This window comes from Phalacrocorax carbo, chromosome 8 (genome assembly GCF_963921805.1).
Source record: "Phalacrocorax carbo chromosome 8, bPhaCar2.1, whole genome shotgun sequence".
NCBI classification, from domain to species: Eukaryota; Metazoa; Chordata; class Aves; order Suliformes; family Phalacrocoracidae; genus Phalacrocorax; species Phalacrocorax carbo.
Window position 1 is genome coordinate 22979661 of NC_087520.1, and position 24691 is coordinate 23004351.

The window sequence follows — 24691 nt, forward strand, 5'->3', positions numbered from 1 at the left end:
TCCAGGAATGAGGCAGGGCAGCCCCTAATAAGGAACATTATATTCTGCTCTATTAAGGACTACCCCTTTCTGATTTAACCTCCATCCAGAATTCATTCCCTGTTTGCCTGTTAAACAACATTCAAACATGATTTCAGCATTTTCACTGACTGACTGCAACCCTGAGAGGCTGCAGGCACTGATTACCGACCCTGAGTATCTCACTGCTGGTCTCTCCACGCTCTGGCTTCCCTGTCCAGCCACGAAACCTCCAGTGAAGTGGTCCTGTGCCCAGAAGGTAGCAGGGGGAGGACTGGTGCCGTCCACTGAAAGCCGCAAAAACCAGCCGTGAGTGCTTTAAGCCACGATAACGGGATGAGTGGTGTCACTTCCAAGCCTGTCCTCCCCACCTCTCCCCTTTGAGCCTCCCCCATGCCCCAGGCTGGGCTCTCAGGGTGGTTTGAAAGTGCCAGTTGGGCAGGAGATTCCGGAAGACCGTTAACCCCTGCAGGGGATGCACTGGCAATAGGTCCCGCAGATCTGGGCTCCTGTGTGAGAAGGGAGGTAGAGAAACTGGAGGCTGCTCCCTGGAACCTGGGGGACACAGAGGAGCTGGGCCGATGGGGCTGGCCGTGGCAGTGACAGACGTTCAGGCATCTTGGGGATGCTGCAGCCCTGGGAGGGATCACCAGGAGGTGGGGAGTCTCCATCCTCAGGGACAGAGGGGCTCTGCAGGATATGGCTGCAGCCATCTCAATCTAGCCCTGGTGACAGCCCTGCTCTGACAGGGATGAGGGACCCCAGTGGCCCCCTCACCATGAACGCTGCTGCAGGGTCTACCAAGACCAGCACTAAGTTCCATCCCTCAAGCCGGCAGCATGGAAAACACTAGGATTTTGTTTGACTTTTGAACATGGGAGAGTTCAGGAGAGACTGACTGTGAGCAGAGAAGTGGCCTCTGTCTTCATGGTACCATGGCAGGAGAAACAGGCTCTTGCACAGCTCTTTTATAAATATGATGGCATTTTATAGCCTGGAGAAGGTGATGTGGCAAAGGGGTGCTTCAGCAGGCAAAGGCTGACCTCAGCACCTGTGTCTCCTCCGCTCAGCAATATATGCTCTGAAATTTGTTTAAACACCTATGTCCAGAGTAACAGCACTGAGAGGTGCCATTATGAGGGAAAAGCATAGTTATGGGCAAACACATCCACGCCCATCGTGGTCTCCTGGTGCAGCAAACCTGGCTAGTATTGTCATTCTACTGCTTTTGGTTTGACCAAGCCAAGGGACTCTTCTGCGCTCGCCCAGCAAACGATGGCCTTTCAGCTTGAAGGTGAGCACACCCTAAGTCAGATTTATCTCACAAAATAAAAGTTCAGCTACTTGACTTGGAAAGAAAATGACAGAAGGGAGAAATAAGTACTTCACCAAAATATACCTCAAGACTTGCTCTGTAACTGCCTTTCAGGGCTTTCTTCCGAGACATACACCAAGTTATGCATTGAAGTTTGGATACTGGGAGCCCATTCCCACATTTTTTGCTTGGTGTAGGTGCTTTGATCCACCATACCAGCCGTGTTCTAAGCCGTAGGGTAAGCACAGAAGCAGAGACAGGCTTTATAACCAGAATTCCTCAGTCCTATGAAGGCTGGGGTAAGTTGGGGCACGTTGGGGCATCCTCTGGCCCCCAGCTCCCGCCATCCCCAGGCCCTGAGAACTGGTGGGGTTCCGCAGCCGGCGGGTGTAAGCCGGGCAGCGATGTCTGACAGATCTCCCCAAAAACCTCGGGGAAAGCAGAGGCTGAGGGCACGGGGCGAGGGAGATGAACCTTGGCTGTAGGGCCAGCCCGGGAGGGCGCTGAGCAGCCCCGGGGACGGCTGACGGGCGGGGTCGGTCCCGTCTGCGGGGGATCGCGCTCTTGTCCCGCCGGCGGCGGCGCTGAGGCGCCTGAGCGCCCCGGGCCCGGCCCGGCCCCGCGCCCCGCCCCGGCCGGCGGAAGCGGCGGTTGCCGGGGAGCGCGGCCCGGCCGGGCCTTTGGCTGCCGGCGGGTGGACCCAGCCCGGGCCCCAGCCCGGCGAGCTTCCCTGCGGCCTCCCTCGGTGAGTGCTCTCGAGGGGAGCCGGAGAGGCTCCTCACGGCCTCGGTCCGGGGCTGTCCCCGGGGTGTCCGCCAGGCCGCGGGGCGGCAGAAGCTGGGGGCTGCGGGGGAGCCGGGCTGGGAGAGGCCAGAACGGGGGACTGGGGCCGCCGTGCCCCTTCCGAGGGCAGCGCGGACGAAGCAGAGCCCTAGGGCAGCCTGCGGCCCCCGTCGGGGCGCACAACGGGGGCTCCTGCCCACCCGCCGCCACTGCTTCAGGCCTTGACGGCTCTGGCTCCCCCAGCTCCGCGTTTCTGGCTGCGGCTTTCCCGCCCGTCCCCTCCCCGGGCACAGGGGGAACGAAAGGGACCGCGAACGGTTTTTCCAGGGTACCCAGCACTGTTCAGCGAGGTCTTGGATCTTGGCACGTGCCCCAGAACAGGCGTATCGATTTCCCACGACAGCGCAGCCAGGGGAGGCTGCAGGCTGCCACACACAGCTCCAGTCTCCATCACAGGACCCAGTGCTGCGCATCAGGCTCTGTAAACTGGGCACGTGGCTTGACCTTGCATCAGAGAGGAATCCCACACGTTAAGGTGGGGCCTCTCTTGTGTTGGCCTTCCTTGGTCTCCTGAGATAGGACTTGGCTGCAGCTTTGCAATACCCACTTCAGTCTCTGCCTCCCTGCTAGGGCCGAGCATGGGCCTTGTTAGACTCCTGCTCGAGGCGGCGGCTGCTGCTGCAGGACACGTGTTTGACTCCTTGGGGCAGACTGTACGAGCTGGCTTTGTTCCTAAAGGGCTGTTATTGGATGCATCCTCAGCTCCTAGAGAACAGATGTCCCACCTGCAAACAACAGTACCACTGCACCTGGCCCCCTTTGTTTTCAGAGAGAAGAAAGAGAAAATGGGTCTTGGGGACTGGCAGGTGGGGAAGAGCTGAGGGAACCTGCACAGGAAATGGTATTAAAAGGAGAATATTAATATCTCCGATTGCAGTCTGCAGGGGGTGGCGAGGGGAAAGCATAGGCATCGCTGGGTAGATTCAGAGCATGCTGACCTAATTTCCTCAGCCCCAACTGTGCAGGAGGTAGAGCCCCAGATCCATGTGCCCCTCTGTTTAGATGCAGCCCTGGGCCATGGCCATTATCCTGCTGTTAGTTTCCATTTCAGCTCAGACTACTGAAGGAGGAAGCAAACAACAAAGACCAGCTGAACAGAGACTAGTCCTTTGATATACTGCACATGTCTTGCTCTCCTTATCACAGCTTATCACAGCTGTGGGACTTTTTTTTCCCCCATGCTTTTTGCAGAGGTTGGCTCATACAGGCATGAAGCTGGTCTTGCATTAGCTCTGTGTGTGGTAGTGGCTTCCTGGCCAGGGACCCAGGCACAGTGAAAATGTGGAAGAGGGAGTGCTTCAGGGTCAGATGCAGCAGGTTCAGGGCCATGAAAAACACCTGTCAAAGCCTTGTCTGTTCCTATGTTTTGAAGTTTCCTTAACTACAGTGTCAAAAACAAGCCACGAAAGGAAGCTGTGGTTCATAGATCTCACTTTACCAGGGGCATAAGTAGCATTTTTACCACTTGGTAAGCTGGGGCAAAGGGCACAAAGAATTGAATTAATGGTTCCAAAAATTACAGGGGTGCTCTTCTGGCAGAGATAGGGCTGGAGCCTGCATTGCTGGAATGCCAAGCCAGGATTAAGCTGTGGTCCAGGCAGGGAAATGAGCAGCTGGCCAGGCTCAGAGAGGGTGAGTAAGCACTGCTAAATATTCTGGGTTACTCTGGCAATGGTCCTGCTCCTCTTTGCAGCTGTGCTGATTTCAGGTGAGCAGGGCTGGTGGAGCCCTGTGGCTAGGAGCAGCATTGCTGCTTCCCTAGCGAGTTCTGCAGTCTGGCAGGGGGTTAAGAAGAGAGAGGAGTTGCATACATATATATCTGTTTTCCTGGGCTTAACTGGACTGTGTTTGCAGAGTCTGCTTGCATCTCATAGCCTGAGAACACTCTAAATGGTACCTTTCTGGTGGCAACAGGTTGGATACTGTATTCTTGATGTTTACATTTCTAACATGGTGATAGAGATCCTTTCCTGGGTGCAAATTAGACCAGCAGTCGGGTCACTGCTGAAAAGAGCTGGTCCTGTTCCCTCTTCCTCTGCATTCATAAGCACGTGCTCTTGCTGTGTTTCCCCTGCGCTTGCTCCAGTGCTTCTCTGATCCCCTTGTGGAGGTAACAGCACTTTTGGACAGAAGGTTAAACGGGCAGAAAACTGACCAGCAAAAGAACTCACTTGGTTCCTGCAGGGGTAGTGAGTTGAATCAGCTCAGCACGGGACCATTTGCCCTACAGAGCTGTCACAAGAGATGAAGCAGAAGGTTGAGAATGGCAGCGGAGAAGGTCCGCACATTCCCTTTTGGCAGAAGTGAGCCATAAGGTTCTCTTCACTTCTGTCCCCTGAATATACTCGCAGTTGACAGGAGCAGAGCAGTAGCTTGGGAAGTCTGTACTGATCATTGGTAACTGAGGCTTGGCTGCTGCTTCTCAGGGCTGGGAGGCTAAGGCTAGGGGCTTGTGTCCCACGTGGGTGAGTTTGCTGGAGGTGTGTAGATAGGCAAGACGCTTACTGTTGTAATAAAGTTGTCTGATCTTGCAAGATTCCAATCCAGAGGCGACGTGACTTGCAAATCAGGGAGTGGGTGTCATTTGCAAATTCCCTGCAGCAGGGCAGGATGCTGTTGGGACGTGAAATGTGACTTGTGTGAAGGTAGAAAATGAGCCTTCCATCCCCCGCCTCCCATCAACTTGCCTTTCCTCCTTCAATCCCCCACACTAATTGTCTGCTCTGTTACAGGTCTTGATTTCAGCCTGTCATTTTGCATGTAAATTACTGGGTTTGAATGCAAGTTCAGATCAAGATCATATGTGAACTTCAAGACCAGTAGCTGTTCTGGAGTGATCTCATGGTGAACACTCAGTTGTTTTCTTTTTTCTAGAATAAGAGAGCCTTAGTTGGATCCATTATCAAGGAGAATAAATAATATCAAGACCGTGTGCTTTTATCTCAGGCTGAGAGTCTGGGTCTGCTCTTCAAAAATAGCTTTTCCAGAGTAGCTGGGTAGAGACTGTACATGCGTGCTGGTGTGCAACAGTCAACATTGCTTATGTTGCCTCTGCAGTTGTGTCTGGAAGACAAATAACAGCTTTTTGCTAATGGGTCTCATGTCAACAGGGGTGATTTAGCAAGGAAGACTGCAGTGCATTAGTTGCTATGACTCAGACTCGCTCAGCCTTGTACTGATTGTTTATTGGTTTATAAATCAAACTGCAGATGCTGCATCCCGACAGTGCTGGCGTGCCGAGGATCCTGAAACGGGTTCTTCCCATAGAGTTGTCTCAGAAATCTTTAAATTACTGTTTCGAGAGTCAGGGCATGCAGGTTGTAGCCCCAGCTCTTACAGCAGTGACGCCAGTCAAGCTGGCCTGGTGCCTTTCAAAATCATGGTGTGACTCTGATGAGGTATCGAGGCTCTTGTATCTGCCAAAAGCTCACCAGCAGTCTCTGCCTGTTGGCGCAGCATCCTGCATGCTCATTTTCAAGTTTCTTGTAGGCAATAAAACGCTGTCCACAAGGTTTTGGTGAGCATGGCGGGGAAATAGATGCTGGCTTCTCCTGTGCTGGAAGGGTCTGTGTTCCTCCTGTTGTGGGGAGAAGAGAGGCAGCAGGGACCGGTGTGGCCAGTGCAGGGATTTGTGGATCTGTACTCATCCCTGTTGATCTGCATTGAAAAGTTATTTAAAAATGAAAAAGATGTTTTTCTAAACAGGTAACTCTCTGTTCTCCCCAAGACCCAAGAAACCAGCTGGGCTTTTTTCGTCTCAGAACTCTTCCCTAGAAATTCGACGTCTGCCCCTCCACAGTCCTGGAGCGAAGTGTCCTTTCCTGAGTGAAGTGTCTCAGGTCCTTCTGAGGACCAGTCCCAGCTTGCACAAGGGTGGTGACAGCACTGGGATGTGTCTTGTGAAGGATACAGCAGAGGGGTTTATCTGTGTGGGGCAGGGGCTTCAGCTTGCTTTGGGTAGGTGTGTTTGAACAACAGGAGCTATTTAGAAAGAGCCCAAAGTGCAAGACAATTCAAATCTAAGGCTAGAATGTGTCAGATGATGTCCAGCTACTTTGTGTTTCCTGTTCGCTAAAGGCATACAGGGCAGTTATAGCAGCTCAGCTCCTGCTTGCATGTCTGCATTAAATGTTCCTGTATGGGAGAGCAAAGCCAGGAAGGATTTTCCGTACTGAAGATACCAGTATTACAGCAACCGCAGGCATTTCAGGTTCAACGCCGGTAAAAACGCTGATTAACCCCACAGCAGAGACAGTGCTGCTTGAATCTTTGATCCCTTGCCTCACCTGCATGGAGTCCAATTTGGGGTGGTTTCCTAGCTGCAGGTCATCTCTGTAGCTGGGTGTGAGCTCTCTAATGAAGGTCAGAAGTTCACATATATATAAAAAATACGTAGCTTCATCTATATATATATAAAACGTAGCTTTTCAGTGGCTCAGTGAGCCCTGTTCTTTTCTGTTCTCAGTGGTGGCTGGTTTCTGTGGCAGAGGCACAGCAACGGCCAGGATGTGTGAAGGGCCATCGAGGATTTGTGGACCCATTCCTCCAGACCCTACGCTCTTTCCAAACTATTACAAACGCCCCTTCTCAGGTGAGTCCTTGATGCTTGTTACAGTTGTGCGGTTTTGTACTTTGGCATAATGCAGCTTGCATGTTAGATGTCCCTATTCTTTGGCATCCTCAACAGTCTCCGCTCACACTGGTGCAGGTCCTTCTGCTGCCTCATGCATGGTGATCCTAAAGGTGGTCTGTACAGCAGGTTGAAGGATGGGAAAGCATAAGGTGGAGGTGGGGAGGGGAGGGGGTCTTCAGCATTGTTTGTGTGCTGCGGGTGAAGAAGATCACAAGGTGAGATTGTTTCCTGATAATCTCCTCTTTCTTTCTCTGTAGCTCGAGGGAGGCTGGAAGGGAATGCTCAGAAGCTGGATTTTACCTCTGGCCCCCTAGGCCCAGTTCCCAACCCATATCCCGCTTTGGGCAGTGCCCACGAGATCCAGCCAGCCCCTCGCATTCGCCCTAGTGGAAGGGACTTCCTGGAGAAGGGACAGAAGGGGACGCTCAGTCTCTTACTGCAGCTTGAAGGGATCTCCCTTGATGGGGGGCTGCCAGTCAAGAGTAAGTACAGCTGAGTTGCTGCTGGCCTGAGTTGTGTTTGGGGCCAGGGATGAAGCATCAGGGATTTGGGTGGATCCCTCAGCTCTGCTGCCTGAGGAGAGCTTGAGCTTCTCAGGGCAGGTCGCCGCATCTCCTCTGTTTGTCCTGGCAATGGTGTCCCTGAGCCATCACCCCTGTTGGAGTGGGTGCTGCTGTGGCCTCCCTGACTCCGCTGTGGCCCAGGTCTGCAGTGGGGAGACTGTAAAAAAGATGCTGTTTAGTTTGGACTTGAGGAGCTCATCATGGATGAGAGACTATTGAGAGATGCTGGAAATAAATCACGCCCTTCTAGTTTGCTGCCTCTGAATACAACCAATATCTTTGTAGTCAAACTAAAGATGGATCTTAATGTATAAAGGTTGTTTAACCTGGGGAAATCTTTGTTGTAGAAGCCAAGCAGGATTTGGGAAGACTGTCTGTATGTGTAGATACTGAGAACATCTTTGTGAAAGACGTTCCCTTCTCCAGGGAGGTCACCCAGAGTACATTCAGAGGTCCAGGGAGGATATAAGGCTGAGCACTGGGTGCCACTTGCTTGGCTTCATGTGCTGGCATCGTCCCTAGCCCTGCCTGGGTGCCAGCTGGTAGTTGCCACAACTACTGTGCCAAAGCAGGAGGGGAATAGAAGAGGGTCTAGTTGCATCCACTGAGATCTTCCAGGTCTTGGGGAGCCCAAGGAAGGATCATTTTTGATTCAAAAATAAAAAAATATGCTCTGTAGTCTTGATTATGTCCTCTTGAATGTGGGACAATGGCTGACCCTGAGCCTGAAACTGGGAACAGCATGGACTGAAGGCTCTGCAGCTGCCATTAACCAGCCCACTCTTCACTTCAGAAATTCCATTGGATGCTGAACTGGGAACTGACCTTGCTCTAGAGAGGATGTGGGCATGGCTAGTCTAGCATAGCTCGAAATGGGACAAGTGAGTCACGTTCCTCCAGAGCAAAGGATTCTGTGAACACCAGTGATGTGCACAGACCTGTGCTGATGGTCGTCTGGGCACTGTGGGATCCTCAGGCAGAAAAGGGTCCATCTGGGAGTGTGCATCTAACATGGGAAAAATGCACAGATTGCCTAGTCTGCAGGAGAGGGGAGAGCTTGCTATTTCTGTGGGTGGTTGGACCAGCTTTGGAGACAGAGCTGTGGGCTCTGGTGCCAGTGCTCCAAGAGACTGCATCCTTTGGCAGTGTCTGAGGGGTGAAGGCTGTGACTCCCCTTGCTGTGCAGGGAAAGAGTCCAAGGACCACGAGAAGGAAAATGTGAGGCGAATAAAGGAGATTCAGAAGAAGTGCAAAGAGAAGGAGCAAGCCCGAGAGCACAGCCAGCCCAAGCCTGTGAAAGCTTTGTGGAAGTCCCAGAAATATGAATACGTGGAGTCAAAGGTGAAGGCCAAACTGCAGGTTGGTACCCACTGAGTTCTTGAACTCTCCTGGCCTGGAATGCAGTTCAGCCATGAGGCTCTGTGGGATGTTAGAGATGGGGGAGTCCCAGAACCTGTGGGTCTGGGGGCAACTCAGTGCTGAAGCACAGTGGGCATATGTGACAGTGGGGCTGTGTGCTGAGCAAGAACATTTGGCTCAGGTCTGGAGAGCGATTGCTGTAATAATCCCCATCCTGTCTGGCCATGTAGACCCCACACACAGGGGAAGCTGGGAAGAGGAAAATCTCATCAAAGCCTCTGCCTGGAGGCTTCTACTTGGCCATTTGGTTGTTGGGGTCTAAAGGTGGTTCCTGGGGCATGCAGAGCAGCCCTCACAGCTGTATTCCCTGCCTAGAGACGCATCCATCCTAGAGGCTTTGCATCTTCCTGATGTTTGGAGTAGTGCTAGTCTGGGGTTTGTGCCAAATGGCTGTGGTACTCTGCCCCATGGATCATGGTCTTCAGAGGTAGGTCTTCAGGCTGCATCAAACATTGGTCCAACTCTTTTCACCCTGTGGACCCACAGTGTGCCGTGTATCTCCTCATTCTTCTCTGAGTGATTGTCCTGGTGGGTAACCACTGCACAGCAGGGGCGCACAGACATCTGCAGACAGCTGAGGTGGAGGCCTTGTAGCTCCACCACAACCTGCAAGGGTGTACGTACCTCCTGTCCTCTGTACATGTGCTTGTGGGAAAAGGAATGCAGGGCTGTGCCTTGTTTCCTCAGGGTTTCTCCGCTGCTGAAATGATGGGGCATCTCACTTTGAAGGTTTTGGCTCACTTTGGCTACTTTCTTTTTCTTTCTCTGAATAATTTTTTCTCCTCTGGTGAGATCCTCATGTTTAAATGTTGGAGGGCTTTGCAAAATGCACTGAAGCAGTTGCCTTGGTGTAAGTGTACCTGTTTGTGCGGAAAGTAAAGTTAAGGCCCACTGGGAGAGGGAAGGAGAGCTCCATCACTATCTTTGGGTGGATCCACTGTTATCAGTCTGGATCTGGGAGACCCCTGTCATCCAGGTGACCTCTGTGTTCCATTGGCCTCTTCACTCAGAAGTAGGCACAGCAGCTCCTACAGATGGGGTTGGTTTCTACCACATGGCGGGTTGTGCCCACCCTCATTATAGTGGTCTCCTGGAGGAGTGGCCTTGGAGCTCCCTTCCAGCTCAGCCTCACCTGGGAGAAGCTCCCTGAGGAAGGGGAAGTGTAGGGCTGTTGCCTTGGCTGGTAAGCTGGTGGCTCTCTGGAGTAGCCTTGAACTGTTGGATCCTGCATTCCCACTGGCCTCAAGATTGTCGGCTGCCAGGAGAGGGCTTTGCCCTTCCGTGAGTCCTTGGTAGCCTTCAGTCTCTGTTCTATCTTTGCAGCCAACCAGGCTGTGTGGACAGGAGTGGCACAGCAAGCTGCTGCTTGTGCAGACAGTGAGTGCAAGCTGGGTCATGGCTCAAGCACTGCCACTTACACAAGCCCTCCCTCGGTGCTCCCTTCCTTAGCTGGAGCCTTCAAGTTCCTCCTTATCCCTGCATTGCTTCCCTCTGGTCTGTGGCCATTGGGCCAACTTTTGACACTAAAATTAAGTGTGTGTATAAAACAACTGAAAAAATTGGCAAGATGATATCCAAGCCAGTGGTTCCAAATGCTGTGTCCCTTCCTCCTGGTGTGTCACCAACCTCTGATGTCCATGACCCTTCCACACATGGGAGCAAGCCTAGCTGTGCTTCAGGAACACAAGCCTACGCTCCTGTTTGACAAATCCTCTGGGTTAGAGGAAGATGAGATAATTTCTTCTTTTTGTTTTGGGGAAAGGGGGTGGTCTCTGCACAGGCAGTTTATGCATGGTGCATTACTTGTGCTCAGCGGATTCTCCTGGAGAGAGGTGGCAGGAGGCCGTGGTGCTGACTCAACATTGCTTTAACTGTTGCTGTGGCTCTTCTAGAGCTGGGGTGTTCCCTGTGAAGGATCTCCATCTTCTGTGGAGCTGCTGCTCAGAGTTTAAGTTGATTCTTGATGTCTAACACAAAGTTTCTTTTCTTTCATCTGTGCCCGAGGCTGATAATTGCAGCAGCTGCCTTGAAAAGGGCTCTGGCAGTCTCAGTGCTCCTGTGGAGGAAGATGGGGCACACTGCACTCTGCTAGCATGCTCCTAAGATCACAGAGTTACTTGACTTCTAACCGACTGCACTAGGTAGAGGCACTTCTCATTAACTTACTGGAGAGATCTGTGTTGCCTGGCTCCTGTTGAAAACAGAATGATCATCTTCGGACCGTGATCAACCTAGGCAGTGCTGAGGGCATCGCATACCCCGGTCCTTACACCAAAATTATTGATGTTACTCTCCTGTCCTTCCTTCAGTCTTCAGGTCTGCTGAGCTAAGTGGGCCAGGGAACAAGGAATCTGCCTCAAGGGGACTGCGGTTCAGCTTAGACAGCAGCTGAGACCTTGGGTACCTGTAAAGATCTGGAGGCCTAATTGTACAGCTCCTGTTCTTTCCAAGAGCAGAGCAGTGCACTGGTTGCATTTATTTTAAGGTCACCCACTTGCCACAGCATCCTTCCAATTTTCAGGGTTTGTCTGGGGACTGCCTCAGACAGTCTGTTGCAGACTGCCTGTTAGACATCGAGGAGTGTCGCCTTGTGCCAGTGCTAACCACGGCCTTTGAAGATGCCTCCCAGATGCAATTCCACCCTCCCAAAAATACCAGACTCCCTCACTCTTTGCTCTTCTTTGTCTAGAATAGGGTAAGTACAGATTTGAGGTGCTGAACAGAAGAGCACTAGAGAACAGCATCTAATTTGTGTCAGCTTCATGCCTGCCTGTGCCATTTCATTAAACCTTGCTGTAGCAGGGCTCTGTAGCATGCTCTGGATTTATGGAGGTGGGATGGCTTCTTCTGGGAGTTCACGTTCTCTAGTGTTGCCAACAAGGGAGGCTGGAAGTCTCCCAGCATGCTTACTCCACGCTGGCATTTGCCCTTTTCACAGGAATTTTTCTGCTTTTTAAGGAGTTATGATCATTGTCAGTTTGGACCGTCCATCCATTTATATTGTCGCTAGGTCTGGCAGGTATCTCTGTTGGCTTATCTGGTGTTGCTTTCCTTTCATGTCTGCCAGATTAGTCAATAAAGAGGGACTCTGCAATCAATCAGATGCATGCATTTGATCCAAATAAGTGTTTCTGCAGATTTTTTCCCTTTTCTTCTTTTTAAGTGTTTCTTTACAAAGTTCAGTTGCCGGGTCTGGATTTGTTGCTGTAGGCAGTCTGGCTTTTGCTGCCTGTGTACAGATTGCCTTCTCCCAAGAACTTCCGCCAAGTCATGGCAGAAAGAGCGTGTGGTCATTTGCTTGCGGGAAACCTGTGGTTGAGCTTGTGGTTGACCACCCAAACTTCATTGGGTGGGTTTCTCTTTGCTCCAGCTTCCCTCTGCTAATGTGTGTTTTCTCATCTTTCCCAGGAGAGCTCCCCACCTCCAAATCCAGAGGCTCTGAAATTCCTGAGGGCATATTCTCGCTGTGGCCCTGGGATCAAGCCATGTAGACCACTTTCGCCAAGGCCTGCCAGAACAAAAGCAGGGGCAGATGCAGAGGCTCCAGAGGCACTGGGTGCTGAAACCAAGGTGAGTTGCATACTAACTGCATGCTCCCAGGGGTTTCTGGTGCTCATCCATTGCAGGGGTTTCTGGCACTTATCCGTTGCTCCTGCTTTGAGCTTTTCATGTGTTCTTCTAAAGTGTTGGGTTGGATGTGCTGTGTGAACAGGGAGATCTGTAAATACTGTTCCTGAAGGAACAGGGCCTTGGTCATTGGGGTGGTGAGATGGGCAATCATTTGTTGCTAAAACTACTGTCTGGTTTCATCCTTGGTTGTAGTTAAAGAGATCATCAAGTTCCCTTTGAAAATCCCACCTCCTCACTGTAGAAGTGCAAGTGATCTCAAATTTGCTCCTCCTAGGGCTTTGCAGGAGGTCTTGGGGATTTGGAGACTGCTCCCGCCTTAATCAAAGGAGCTGTGGCTTCTGGACATTAGATAAAAATCTGGGATATGGGTGTGCTTTTTAGTAAGGAGAGTTAAATCAGTATTAATAATTAAACCTTTCAGGTAGTCTTGTCTGGGAGGTCCTAAACTGTTCTGGGACTCGTGTCTTCTTTCCTTGGTTAGCATTGTTGGTTCCCAAATGACATGGAGTGGCATAATTTAAACAGGACATAAAGTCCTAAGGAGGAAAACCAAGAAAAGAAAACTTTAAACTCAAACCCAGCAGCCTTTTCCCCTGTCTTCATGGTCAGAGGAGCCATGATAGAGGGTGCTGTCTTTGGGGAATGCCCCCAAGGACTGGCGAAGTTCTGGCTCTGTTGCATTTACTGCTCTGGCGAGGGCCTGACCAATTTTTCCCCTGACCACCTACCTGCTCTGATGGGCTCAAAACACAGCAGTAGGAGCCATGTGAACTATGTCAAGCCTGGTTCTTCCTGTCCTCCTGGCGTTGAGGGCATGGGGTCAGCCTGGGGACCTCAAAAAGATGGGATTTAGATTTTGCCTGGCTTTTGGTGCCAGGCAAACCATGGCATCCCAGGCGTTTTTGGCACTTACTCTGGTCCTGGTTTCTTCTCAAAACATGGCCATAGCTCCTGCCTGTCTCTCTGACTCCTGAGATGGGATGGGCTGAGGGTACGCCTGTCCTACTGTAGTACACCTGCAGTTCTGTATCTTGTGTGGGTGCCTTTCTGCTTTGTCCCTTGTGGGGACATGGGCAACTGCCTGTGTGTATGTGCTGAGACGGCCCCTGCTGCCTCCCTCCCTCTTCCAGATCCAGGTGGAGGGAAAGAGCATCGACTTCATTAAGCACAATGCCCGCAATGCCAAGCGGGCCCCACTGCGGCGGTCCCACTCCCTGCAGGCGCTGGCTGAGCTGCTGGAACAGAAGCACCGGGAGCAGGAGGAGTACAACACCAAGCAAAAGGGCCATGTCCCCCAGTAGTATGTATGCCCCTGTCTGGTCCACGAGGCTTTCTGCAATGAGCCCACTTCCCTTCACCACATCACCCAGCTTCTGCGTAGAAATATGGGGGCTGGGGACAGAGGTGCTCTCGCCATATGCAAGCAATGTGGTTTACTGTGGCCTGGGGGATAAATGTAGTCCTTCCTGGTTTCTTGACCTAATGAGCATCCCATGGCCAGGGTGACTGTGCTCAGAAAATAATTTTGTCTCCTCCTCCCTTGCTTGTTGTCATACAATGGTGCTGACATGGGGTTGCTCCATGTGCTCTGAGAAGTGTGCTCCTGCCCTTTCGTAAGCCTTGCTCCACATGACATAGCTTCAGTATTAAGAGGTCAGTGTTTGGACAGGCAGACAGCTTGCTCTGCCTCACAAGTGTTCATTCTGCCTTGGGCCTGGAGTCTGAGGAACATCCAACTAGTGACTTGCATTTTAGGGTTCTGAGTGGAAAAACAGTTCCTGGGTGACCCTGCTATAGGACTGACCATGGTGTCAGTCCTTTGGCTCTCTGCTGTGCCTGCTGTTCTCTGCCACCATCCCTGGCTGTGAGCTGCTTTGTCCAGCTTCATTCTGTCACCTGCCCACAGATGGTTTTTGAGAGGACTCGGAGGCCTGGGCCAGAAGCAAGGATCAGAAGCCCTTGTCTGCGGGGAGCTCATTGGCTTCAGAGTGTCTCTTCCAGCAGCCCTTCAGTGCATGTGGAGCATGTTTGCTAGTCCATGCGTGTGGGCTAAGCCCTGGTGTATCCCTCCACGGCAAGGGCATGTGCTGGCAGGGTGGGTCTCTGTGGTCCTCAGGCAATGATGTGGGGGCTAGCAGGGTTTGAAGGGCTCGGTTCCTGGCCTCTCCCTGCATCCCTGGGTGACCCTTCCTGCCTGATGTGCTGACATGTGCCTTCATTTGCCCTGCCAGTCTGCTGGAGAGGAAGGAGCTGTGGTGCAGACAGATGGAGGAGCGGCTGCGAAACCTGCCAGATCCTGACACACCACCTGGTCATACCATGATGCCGGAGGGCCAGCGGCTGGAGACCCTCAGCAATCTGAAGCAAAGTATGAGGAAAACAAATAGGGAATCTAGCTCAGAAAAACAGGTGGTCCTAGCCAGGATTAGGGAGAAGAGAGTTCCGGGGCACAGATTCCTGCCTCTTGGAGAGTTGCCTGGAATAAGGCGTGTAGCTGGGATGTGAGCTGTGTGCATGGAAAGAGCAATCTCCTTCAGGCAGGCTACAGGATTGGCTCTCTGGAGCAGGCTTGTCCAGTGGACCTGATGTTCAGGTTACTATTGCCCTTAAAATGGAAGAAAGATTTTGGTTGGAAGGGGTCTTCAGAGGTCTCTAGTCCAACCCTTGGCTCTTCAAAGCTGGAGCAGGTCACTCAGGTCCTCACCAAGCTGAGCTTTGAATTAGAAGGATGGGTATCGTAAGTCCTTGTTCCAGTGCTTCCACCATTTTTAATGGCTGAGGATCAGGTCATAGCATTAGGAAAAGGATGGATTTCTTTGCTCTTCCACTTACACAATGTTGGGTTTTTCTGGTTGGTTTGTTGTTTTTTTTTTGCAGGCCACGAGCAGCTGATAAAGGACATGGTGATGCTGCCAGTGCGTGCAGACACCCTCAGCATGCAGCAGAGGCGAGTAGAGCTGGAGAGGAAGCTCTCCCAGATAGAAGAGGCCATCAAAATTTTCACAAGGCCCAAGGTCTTCATCAAGCTGGACTCCTGAGCCGGTGGGGCTGGGTGTGTTGGGCTGCTATGTGTGAACATCCTTCATTGCTGGAAAGGGCCTATCATCGCTTCAGGAGGGAAGGAGAGCAAGGCAAGTTCAGGACCCCAGGCCCACGCAGGTGCCAATACGGTGTCCAGTGTGCAGCTGGCTTCTCTTGCTCACCCTCCAGTGCTGTGTCTTGTCCCCAGAAAAGGGAGTGAGGTGCCCTAATATGCTCTCCGCTCTGTGGTCTGGAGAACAGTTGTCTTTGTGCTGCTTCACTCGCGGAGATCAGCTCCCTGCTCTGCATCCATGGCATCACCTTTTATTTTCCTTTTTTTTCCCACTTCTAGAAACTGTTAGGAAGTCTCCCGTGCTGCTGCCTGTGGTGTTCCTTGTACCCCTCTTTCCCCTGAGCTGGCCCATGGTCATGGCTCATTCTGGGCACCTGCAGACCTGTCTGCACAGAAGCCTCGTGCTGTACATCTGTCATGCATGCCCTGCCCCTGAGCAATGAACCCATCCTGCTCATATAGCCTCTGCACCTTCTGACCTGCTGGCTGGGCTCAGCAGCTCGGGGACAGCTTGGGGAAAGCAAAGAAGTGCAGAGCTTCAGTCCTTCCTGCCCTTTGCTGGCTGCAGGGGGATCTGGCAGGATGTCTGGCGAATCATTTGCTGTCTGTGGGGGTAGGACATGCTCCAATAAAGCATTGTTTCCCTCTTTCAGTGTGTGTGCAGCTCCCACCGGGCTCAGCAGGGTCTGAGGAGTTGTGGTGGGCAGCAGAAACCAGCAGCATTGGCGTAGTGCAGATGGGGGAGAGCTGTGGGTCTCCTGGTCCCATCCCACCTTCTGCAGAAGCCTGAAGCAGCCAGGGAGATTGGGCGACACAGCACTGGGGTGCTGAGGCATGGTGGTAGATTTGGAGTGGAGAATGGGTGACGTCCTGCCAGATCTCCCGCTGGCAGGATGAGAGGAGATGCTGTTGTGGAGGTGAGCTCGCTGCCTCCTTACCTTCAGATGCCACACAGGGCAGACCTTTGTTAGGGATCCTGCTGCAGGAAGCATAGAAAGATTTAAGCTAGAAGGGATTACTGGAGGGCTTGGTCCATCTCCTGCTCAGTGCAGGGCCAGCAGCTCCGCAGCCTGGGGCCTTGTCCAGCTGAGTTAGGAAAACCTCCAAGGACGGGGTTGCCACCACCACTTTGCTGGGGCTCTGTCCCCGGGCTGTGCTGCCCTCAGGGGGGACACTTTTTCCCCTGAAGTCCCACCAAAATTTTCCTTGTTGCAGCTTGTGGCTGTTGCCCTGTCTCCTTTTGCTGCATGGGGTGGGGATGCTGCAATGATTGCCCCAAGTAGGTGCCCTTTTGCACAGGGTTACTCCATCCTGGGCAGGATTTTGCGGGGTGGGGATGTTGCAGAGTGGTCCAGCCCTGCCCTCTGCAATGCCCTGGGATTTTGGGGGCCAGTGCTGCTGCCAAGGGGCCAGGGAAGCTTTTAGCACTCGAGGGCTGGAGGAGGTGAGGTGCCAACCGGAGAATCACCCCACACTTCCCTGGAGCCACCCTCGGGGCAAACACCACAGCCAGGCTGAGCTGGCTGGATAAGACTGGTGCTGAGAGCAGCTGGGGACCATGGGCACCAGCCCCTGTGCACCTCCCTGCCGTAAACAAGTCTGGACTAACCAGCCCTGCTGTCTGCTTTGCTCTCTTGCCTGTCTGGGCCCCAGCTGTGTGCCCTGAGTGTCGCCCCATATGGGAGCCCCAGGGCTGCCAGCCCAAGGCTGCCAGCCTCAGCCCTTGCTGTTCTTCCTGCTGCTGCTGGCAGGGCTGGGATGGAGCCCCCCTTTCCCAGGGGAGGTGACTGGCTCTGCCGCTGGCCAGGGTGTGCCCTCCTGCCTGTGCCCAGCATCACACCACAGGAGCCAGGCCAGCACACCCAGCACCACCTGCTCTCACTTCCAATTGGGTTTAACGAGGGTCATGGGAGAGCCCTTGTGCCATGAAGGGTCTGGCACCATGCCAGTGCCCTTTCTCCCCCTGAGCACCTGTGTCCAGCTTGGGTGAATGGGCTGGAAAAGCACTGCCCTCAGGTGCACCCGACCTTGTGCCTGGGGTGCTTTGCCAGCAAACATTGCCGGTGGCCACAGCGGGTTGGGGCAGAGGTGTTGGTGCTGGTGCCAAGGGTTTGGTGCTGCAGGAGGTCTGGTGAGAGGGGGCGAAGGCCCACAGGGACAGCCAGCCGCCAGCTAGCCATGCCTGTTCCCAGCCAGGACAGGAGGAGAAGCTGTCACCACTGCGGGTCCAACAGGGCCCAGCAGCACCTTCCTGCTGGGGTGTTGCTCTGTCCCTCCCTGCAGGCAGGAAGGTGCTGGTCTGGGGCTGGGCCAAGCCAGCAGCAAAGCAAAGGCCAAAGCCACCATCATCCCAGCACTTCAGTGCTGGGAAAGGAACTGAGGGTGCTGGGAGCCCCAGGTAAGCGGGAGGGATGGGTCTGGCCCCGCTGAGCTCAGAGCTGGAGGAGGAGGATGGAGCTGCACCATCACCAGCAGCATTTACTGAGGCTGAGTGATAGCCAGGGTGCTGTTGCCAGTCCCTGCAGGTGTCATCAGTGTGTCCCCTGCATAGCGAGAGCACCACAGCACAAGGTGTGAACTAGGGGACCAGGCAAGGCTCAGTGCATTGCACCACCATGCCAGGCTCGCTGCTAAAAACATCCTGGACATGTGCTGTGGGACAGGGATGTGCAGGAGGAGGGATGTGCCCCAGCACCTCTCCAACCGCCCCCTCCTCCCCGCAATGGGCCTCACTGGGGTCACCCAGAGAAGCCACAACCTCCGCCACGGTCAAAGGTGCGGCTCCCAGGCCCTGCGTTGCGCATGCAGGGCTGGGGTAGCCACCCACTCTCCCCCTGCTCCTGGGGACCTGCAGAGCTGGTCGCGGGGTTCGTGCTGGCCCACAACAGGATGGGCCACCCCACAGTGGGGCTGGTGGGGGACATGCCTGCCCTGTCCCATGGCACTGGGGCTCTTTCCTGTCCTGGAGGGGGCTGTGGCCTGCGGCTGTTGGGGTTTGGCCACTGTGGTGATGCGAAGCAGGGACAAGCGGGGTGCTTTCTAGAAAAGGTTTTACTGTCCATTGCAATATATTAATTGATGATGCATGTTTTCATAAAACAGTTAAAAAAACCCCACTTGCTTGGAAGGAGGGGGGTGGGAGGCAAGGGGGCTGGCGGGAGCAGGCGCCACAGCGGGACTCCTGGGGACATGGGTGGCAGGAGAGGGCAGCAGACAGCCCTGCTCTACCCCTGCCCGCCAGCCCTGTCATCGCCCCTGTGCCCATGACCAGCCCAGCTGCAGGGAAACCTAGCTGGCCACCGAGGGTGGCAAAGGACCCCATGGCTATAGGGTGAGGAGGGTGCCGTCCTCCCACCCGCTGCCCCGGCCAGGGCTGCCATTGTGGCTGCCCAGGGACTGCAGGGAACCCCGTGAGCTGTGCGGGGACAGGCTCTGCTGGAGGGGTCCATCCACGGGGCCCCCATTGGGGCATCTCCCGGGGATGTAGTGGGGTGCGCTGTCACTCTCAATGACCAGGTCCCCTTCCTCATCACTCTCGGCCGTACTGTAGTTGCTCAGGTACTGCGAGGCCGGGCTGGGGGTCTGCTGGCTGGGGGTGCTGTCTGTGGACATGCCTGAGCTGCCCGAGGCCTTGCTGCTGCGGATGACATTGTTGCGCTGGTTGGCCGGCTTGACGGTGATGATGAGGTTGTGGCTGTTGGCCACCATCATGTCCGTCACCTGGTCCAGGGACTTGCCGGACACATCGATGCCATTGACCTCCAGGATCTCGTCGCTCACCGCCAGCAGCCCTGTGCTCTCGGCCAAGCCACCCTTCACCAGGCGGGAGATGAAGATGCCGGGCACCTTCTCAACTCCCTGTGGGGCCACACGCACACTGACGCCATCGCGGATGTAGAAGCCCAGTGGCTTGTCGGAGCCGTGCTTGTGGAGCCGCACGCGGCGGTGAGTCTCGGGCAGGATGTCCACGTCGATGATGGAGGAGATCTGGCGGAAGTCCTGGGGCATGCCGATGAGGAGGTGAGGCTTAGCCCGGTAGTGTGTGGGGCGCAGCAGCCCCTTCTTCTTCCGCTGCAAGGAGTTTGAGGCAAAGACGCTGGCGTCAGACTCTGCTGTAGGGAGCAAGGGAGGACACGGGTCAGGCACTGCAGCTGTCTGAGGATGCCACTGCGTCTGCCCTTGGCCGCAGTGTTAGGGGAGCTGGTGGGAAAAGGGCCCTCATGCATCTCACCAGCTTTTCCTCCCCAGAACATCACCCCGGCTTTTCCTGCAGCCTGTCTCCGCTGGGCCCATCTCCTAGGATTATCCAGTGTACACGAGACCAGGATTAGTGGGATCGAGGCGGTGATTCAGCCTTAATCACACTTTAAGCCAAACTCTGCAGTTTAACACTAGAACTGCCAGCCCTGATGGCCCAGGAGCCATGGCCATGCCCCAGTTTGGGTTTGGAGAGAAGGAACGCCCCTGGCATGAGGCAGTGCTGTGGCAGCAGCCAGCTCCCCAAGGGGGAGTCCAGCCCCATGAGACAGCACCAGAGTCCCTTGTCCCTGCTGGAGCAGGGCCATCACTGGCATGGGACAGGGATGGCTGCAGCTGTGTCCTGCAGAGCCTTGCCATCCCCAGGGATGGACACTCCCCACCTCCTGGAGACCCATCCCAGGGCTGCAGCGTCCCCAGGGCCCCGAGCATCCCAAACTGTGATTTGTGCCACTGTCTCTTATTTTACCATCTGGCATCACCACACAGGGTCTGACTCCATCCTCCTTGACCCTGTCCTGGGTCTGCTCTGTGGGGCCCAGTTCCGCCACATCACCTCCTTGGTCGCATCCACCGGATGCTGGGGAGCATCCCCTGGGCCCTCTCTTGGTTTCTCCCCACCCCTTTCCATGGGGGAGCCTGGGTCTGGATGCTGCATTGCTGGCGCATTCCCCACAGTGCCCCTCAACAGCACCCAGGTGCTGCTTTGGCTGCAGGGGTTCTGGGGATGCCCCCAAACACAGGGAATACGGGGTTTCTTCCTAGCCAAGCCAGCCTGCCAGGGCTCCTGGGTTATAAATATCTCCCTGCACACGCAGCCTGGCATATTTTTAGCTCAGGGAAGGGCGGCGGAGGCTTTCCCACAGCTATTTCAGTGCATGGCTCCTCTCCAAGGGGCACAGAATGGCTGGGCCAGCCAGGTCCAGCACCCCATGGACAAGCCCACCGGTGGCCCTGGTGATGTGCTGGGCTTTCCCCTGCCCTTCCCATGAGCCAAGCCCAGCTAAGGAGGGCCAGCACCACTGTTCCTGGCTGGGCTGCCCCACGGGGATGGCTTCACCCAGTGGGGTGATGGAACAGAGAGGAACCAAGCTGTGACCTTTGCTTTTTGACCCCCTGCAGCAGAGCCCACTGATGGGTACACACCTATGTACACACATGTGTGCATGGCTTCCTGCACCTGGCATGTGAGAGAGGCTCTGCAGCCACATTCCTCACCGACCCAGACTGGTTCGACAACAGCCCAGCCCTGGGATGACCTGGATCCATTTTAAATCAGCTGTGACTCACCCAGGGCAAGCTCCTGGCCTCTCTGCACGCCTCCTGTGGTGCTGCTGGCCCCACCACCCCTCTCCCGCAGGCACAGCCAGGTGCTGGGGCTTGCTGTTGCTGCCTCCTCACCCTCCTTATTGTGCTGCCCATGATGCCAGGGCCACGGCTGCTGGTGCTCTGCACCATGTAAGCTTGGCACAGTCACCCATGGGCCCTTGCAGGCTTTTCCCAGCAGCAGATGAGGTGGCTCCAGGAGCAGGAGTGATGCTCCTGTGGAAGCCCTGGCACACCCAGCCCCATACTAGCTCCCCATGCCGCAGCCTGGGTCCAGTCATTGCTCCTGGAACGGGATGGTTCAGCACCAGCAGCGGCAGCCCCAGAGTGCACCATGGGCTCCAGCTCCCTCCTGCCAGCAGCCTGGATCACTGCTGCCGGCCCCCATGCCGTGTGGCTCCAGAGGAAGCACATGTCCAGGGCACCCCACACCACCGTGATGCAAGAGCCCAGGAAAGCTGGCAGAGCAGCCAGGGCTGGCCACCAGCATCACCCCTTGCCCAGGGACTTCATACCACTAACATGAGCTGGAAGCATGGAGTCACTCTGGGCACCGTGCCTGGGAAACTCAGGCTTTTAGACCAGGCCCTGGCTTTGCGCACCGTTGCTTGATGGTGCTACTAAAGAGAATGCCTGGGTACTACCAAACCAAGCAGAAGGGGATGGGCTCATCTCCCTGGAGAAGAGGGGATGTACCCAGAGTTTTTGTCACTGGAAGGCCTTCTTCCTTGCCAGCATGCTGCCATCACAGCAATTTCACTCTTCTGCGTGAGGAAGCTGCTCTCTGGGAATGTGCCACTAAGGTCAGGGTGAGCCCTGGGCAGCTGGGGAGGAGACGAGCCTCCTCCCACCACCAAAAACTCAAGTGGCACCTGGCACCCCGAGAGTTCTGCCAAAACAATGGCTGCCACCGCCTCGGGGCAGGGAGCTGGATGGGGCTCCCAGTACCGTGCTCAAGAGAGCAACATGGTGTTTTCTGGGAGCCCATGCAAGCCCTGCCAGAAAACACAACTTCAAAGGGGTGAATCGCAAGGATTTGCCTTTGCTCGCTGTGGCACGTGGGGCTGGGCTGGTGTGGGTGCCTTTGCCACAGGGAAGGGCTGCTGGGGAGAGCCTGCATGGGTGCCATGGCCCCAGCGGGGCTGTGGGAACCTCCTGGTGCTGCCACCTCCAGATCTGTCCACTATAGGGGTGGCTGTCAGGTCCATGACCAGCCACCACAGCCACCAGCAGAACCCAAACATGGAACCAGTGGTACCACAGGATGCAGCTCATCTCCCTTGATGGGGAGGACGGATCTGGCACCTTTCTCCAGATCTGGTGCCCTTCTCTGGCTCTGCTTACCCTTCTTCTGGATGATGACCCTGAGGAGGGGGTTGGCGGAGGACAGGGCTTTGTGGTAATTGTCGTCATTGTTGATGGGCAGGAGGTCGCCGTGGACGTCCGTGTAGCCCAGGAGCACATCCACCCGTGGGATCTGGTGCACTGTCTGCAGCAGGCAGTAGAAGTCCTGGAAGCTGCCTGTGCCAGTGCGCTTCATGGCAAAGCGGCGAAATTCTGCATCAAACTGCAGAGGATGAGGAGGAGGAAGAGGGTGAGGCTGGGCAGGGCTGGGTCGGGCCAGCAGGACTGATGCAGGCTGCCCCACAGAGCTGCCCCAGGGCAGGTGGACCGGGGCTCCAGAGCCCCAGCAGCACCAAGGCAGCAGCGCCCATCAGCTAGAGCCTGTCCCAAAAGCAAAATAAAAGGAGTGGAGGCATTTTCCTGCCCAAACACCAAAGCGACGAGGCAGAGAGGTGCCTGGACGGCAGAGGAAGGACCCTCTGGCCCTACCACCAGCCACAGTGGGCACCATGCACTGGGAGGCCCTTCCCTGCGACACAGGCTCTGCCATAGCACCTGCTGAGCAACAGCATTAATTATTGCCTCTTTCAGTCACGACGAAGGGGAAGCCAATTAAGAACAGGCTGAGGAAGGCAGCTAAGATCACACTACCTGAGGGGGACTGCAGCGATGCCGGGGCAGGCGGTGGCTGGTGCACCCCAGGAAGGAGGGCACCACACACCCCCAGGGTCCCGGGCAGGCAAGGGCACAGCTGGGTGGGCATAGCTGGATGAGGATACAGTGGGGGAGTGCGCGCCCAGGGGCGAGCAGAGGGCTGTGGGGGGTGGGCACAGCTGAGTGAGGGCATGCATCCAGGCAAAAGTGCACCGGATGAGCGTGCACACATCTGGGGGGACCACATCTGGGTGGGCACACAGCCGTGCGAGCAGACACATCTAGGCGCACAGTAGGGGGTTCGTCCCTTGCTGGGGGTCCACAACTGGGTGATGGCATAGCCGGGGATATGCGTGGGCACGCACATCTGGCCGAGAGCAATTCTGGGCGCGGTGTCCACCCGGCGTGACCGCGCACCCAGCCCACCCCACCGGCGGGGCCACGCCGCACACCGGGGCTGCTGGCGCCGCGCACCGGCGAGGGCGCGCATCCGGCGAGGTTCCCACGCCGGCGCCACCGGCGCCGAGCGGGCCCGCGGCCCCGCAGAGCCCGGGATGGCGGGACGCCGGGGACACCGGGGCGGGCCGGGCTCGGGAGGCCCCGGGTAGCTCCGCCGCAGCACAGCCCGGCCTGGCTCCCCGGTGTGCGGTGCCGTCCCACGTGCGCTGCCCGGAGCGGCGGCAGTGCGCCCGGCCGTGACCCGGCGGAACCGGCACCGGCACCTGCCCTTACCTTGCTCTTGACCTCGATGACGGGCTCGGCGGAACGCGCCGGCGTGCGGTGGTGCTTGGCCATGCTGCGGGGCGGGGCGGGGCGGGGCGGGTCGGGGACCGCACCGGACCGGGGGCCACCACCGCCGCCGCTCCCGCGGCCACGGGGGATTTTCACCGGCCGTGATGTCACTGGCGAGCAGGCCAGCCGCCGCGGCGCCATTGGCCCAGGCGGGGCGGGAGGCGTGGCCTGAGGGTTGCTGACAACGTCGCTGTAGCAACGGGGGCGGGGCCGGGCGGACGCCACGCCCCCCCCGCCCCGGGGGTATCCCGGGCTCGGCGGCGGGACTGGTGTCCCCCCTCGGCCGTTACCGGGGGAGCCCTCGGTGTGTCCCCGCTGCCACCCGGGCTCGGCCCCTCGCCGAGGGACCCCCGGCGGCGCGGGAGGGTGTCCAGCCCGGCCATGCCACACGCTGCTATGCGACATTCTATACGCTGTCCTGCCACACGCTGCCCTGCTGCTCGTTTCCAGCCTCCTGCTTACATCTTTTCCCCTCCCCCAGTTTTTCCCCCGGTCCGTCAAGAAGGTTCTGTTCGCGCTCTGGAGCAGTGAGGGCAGGGGAGGGTCAGCCGTTTCGGGTCACAGCTGCTTTACCAAGTGGGGGAGCAACCGAGCCACTCGGGTTCACTGGCAGAGCACTCGCATCCCAGTGCCAGGCTGCTGGGACGTGCTGCCAGAGCACATCTCTTCGGTTGTGTCCGTGGGTGATGCCCTTGGGATGCGTCTCCGGCAGAACCAGATCAGTTCAGGCACAGATGAGCAGCCCCTTCCCGCTGCAGTGAACACTGCGAGCTCCCCGCCTAACTGAAGTCTTGTTGGTGGGT

The 24691-nt window shown here is 55.9% G+C and overlaps 2 protein-coding genes across 4 annotated transcripts; one reads left to right on the forward strand and one right to left on the reverse strand.

The window, feature by feature from the left end:
* Positions 1 to 1919: 1919 nt before the first annotated feature.
* ENKD1 (enkurin domain containing 1) lies at positions 1920 to 16167 on the forward strand. Of its 2 annotated transcripts, XM_064459098.1 has the most exons (9): positions 1920 to 2078; positions 3699 to 3808; positions 6642 to 6767; positions 7067 to 7291; positions 8559 to 8731; positions 12200 to 12361; positions 13552 to 13721; positions 14653 to 14789; positions 15299 to 16167. In XM_064459098.1, exons 3-9 carry the CDS (start codon positions 6683 to 6685, stop codon positions 15457 to 15459), a joined length of 1113 nt encoding a protein of 370 aa, XP_064315168.1. In that variant the 5' UTR covers positions 1920 to 2078; positions 3699 to 3808; positions 6642 to 6682; the 3' UTR covers positions 15460 to 16167. The 2 variants fall into 2 exon arrangements, with proteins under 2 accessions (XP_064315168.1, XP_064315167.1); XM_064459097.1 differs by lacking the exon at positions 3699 to 3808.
* A 2387-nt stretch (positions 16168 to 18554) lies between these two features.
* On the reverse strand, positions 18555 to 24138 carry PARD6A (par-6 family cell polarity regulator alpha). Of its 2 annotated transcripts, none has more exons than XM_064459095.1 (3): positions 23829 to 24138; positions 22443 to 22665; positions 18555 to 19624 (listed from the first exon to the last, which is right to left on the reverse strand). In XM_064459095.1, the coding sequence occupies exons 1-3, from the start codon at positions 24027 to 24029 to the stop codon at positions 18840 to 18842; spliced, it is 1209 nt and encodes a 402-aa protein (XP_064315165.1). In that variant the 5' UTR covers positions 24030 to 24138; the 3' UTR covers positions 18555 to 18839. The 2 variants fall into 2 exon arrangements, with proteins under 2 accessions (XP_064315165.1, XP_064315164.1); XM_064459094.1 differs by having other exon boundaries at positions 18555 to 19627; positions 23829 to 24135.
* Positions 24139 to 24691: the final 553 nt, after the last annotated feature.

What these genes read in the sequence shown, in the direction of transcription:
- ENKD1 (XM_064459098.1), top strand. Translation starts at nt 6,683, where the DNA reads ATGTGTGAAGGGCCATCGAGGATTTGTGGACCCATTCCTCCAGACCCT. An exon ending in TGGGGGGCTGCCAGTCAAGA is followed by an intron (nt 7,292 to 8,558) that starts GTAAGTACAGCT and finishes CTTGCTGTGCAG; the next exon opens with GGAAAGAGTCCAAGGACCAC. An exon ending in AGGTGAAGGCCAAACTGCAG is followed by an intron (nt 8,732 to 12,199) that starts GTTGGTACCCAC and finishes CATCTTTCCCAG; the next exon opens with GAGAGCTCCCCACCTCCAAA.
- PARD6A (XM_064459094.1), bottom strand. Translation starts at nt 24,029, where the DNA reads ATGGCGCCGCGGCGGCTGGCCTGCTCGCCAGTGACATCACGGCCGGTG. An exon ending in TCATCGAGGTCAAGAGCAAG is followed by an intron (nt 22,666 to 23,828) that starts GTAAGGGCAGGT and finishes CATCCTCTGCAG; the next exon opens with TTTGATGCAGAATTTCGCCG. An exon ending in GGTCATCATCCAGAAGAAGG is followed by an intron (nt 19,628 to 22,442) that starts GTAAGCAGAGCC and finishes TGCTCCCTACAG; the next exon opens with CAGAGTCTGACGCCAGCGTC.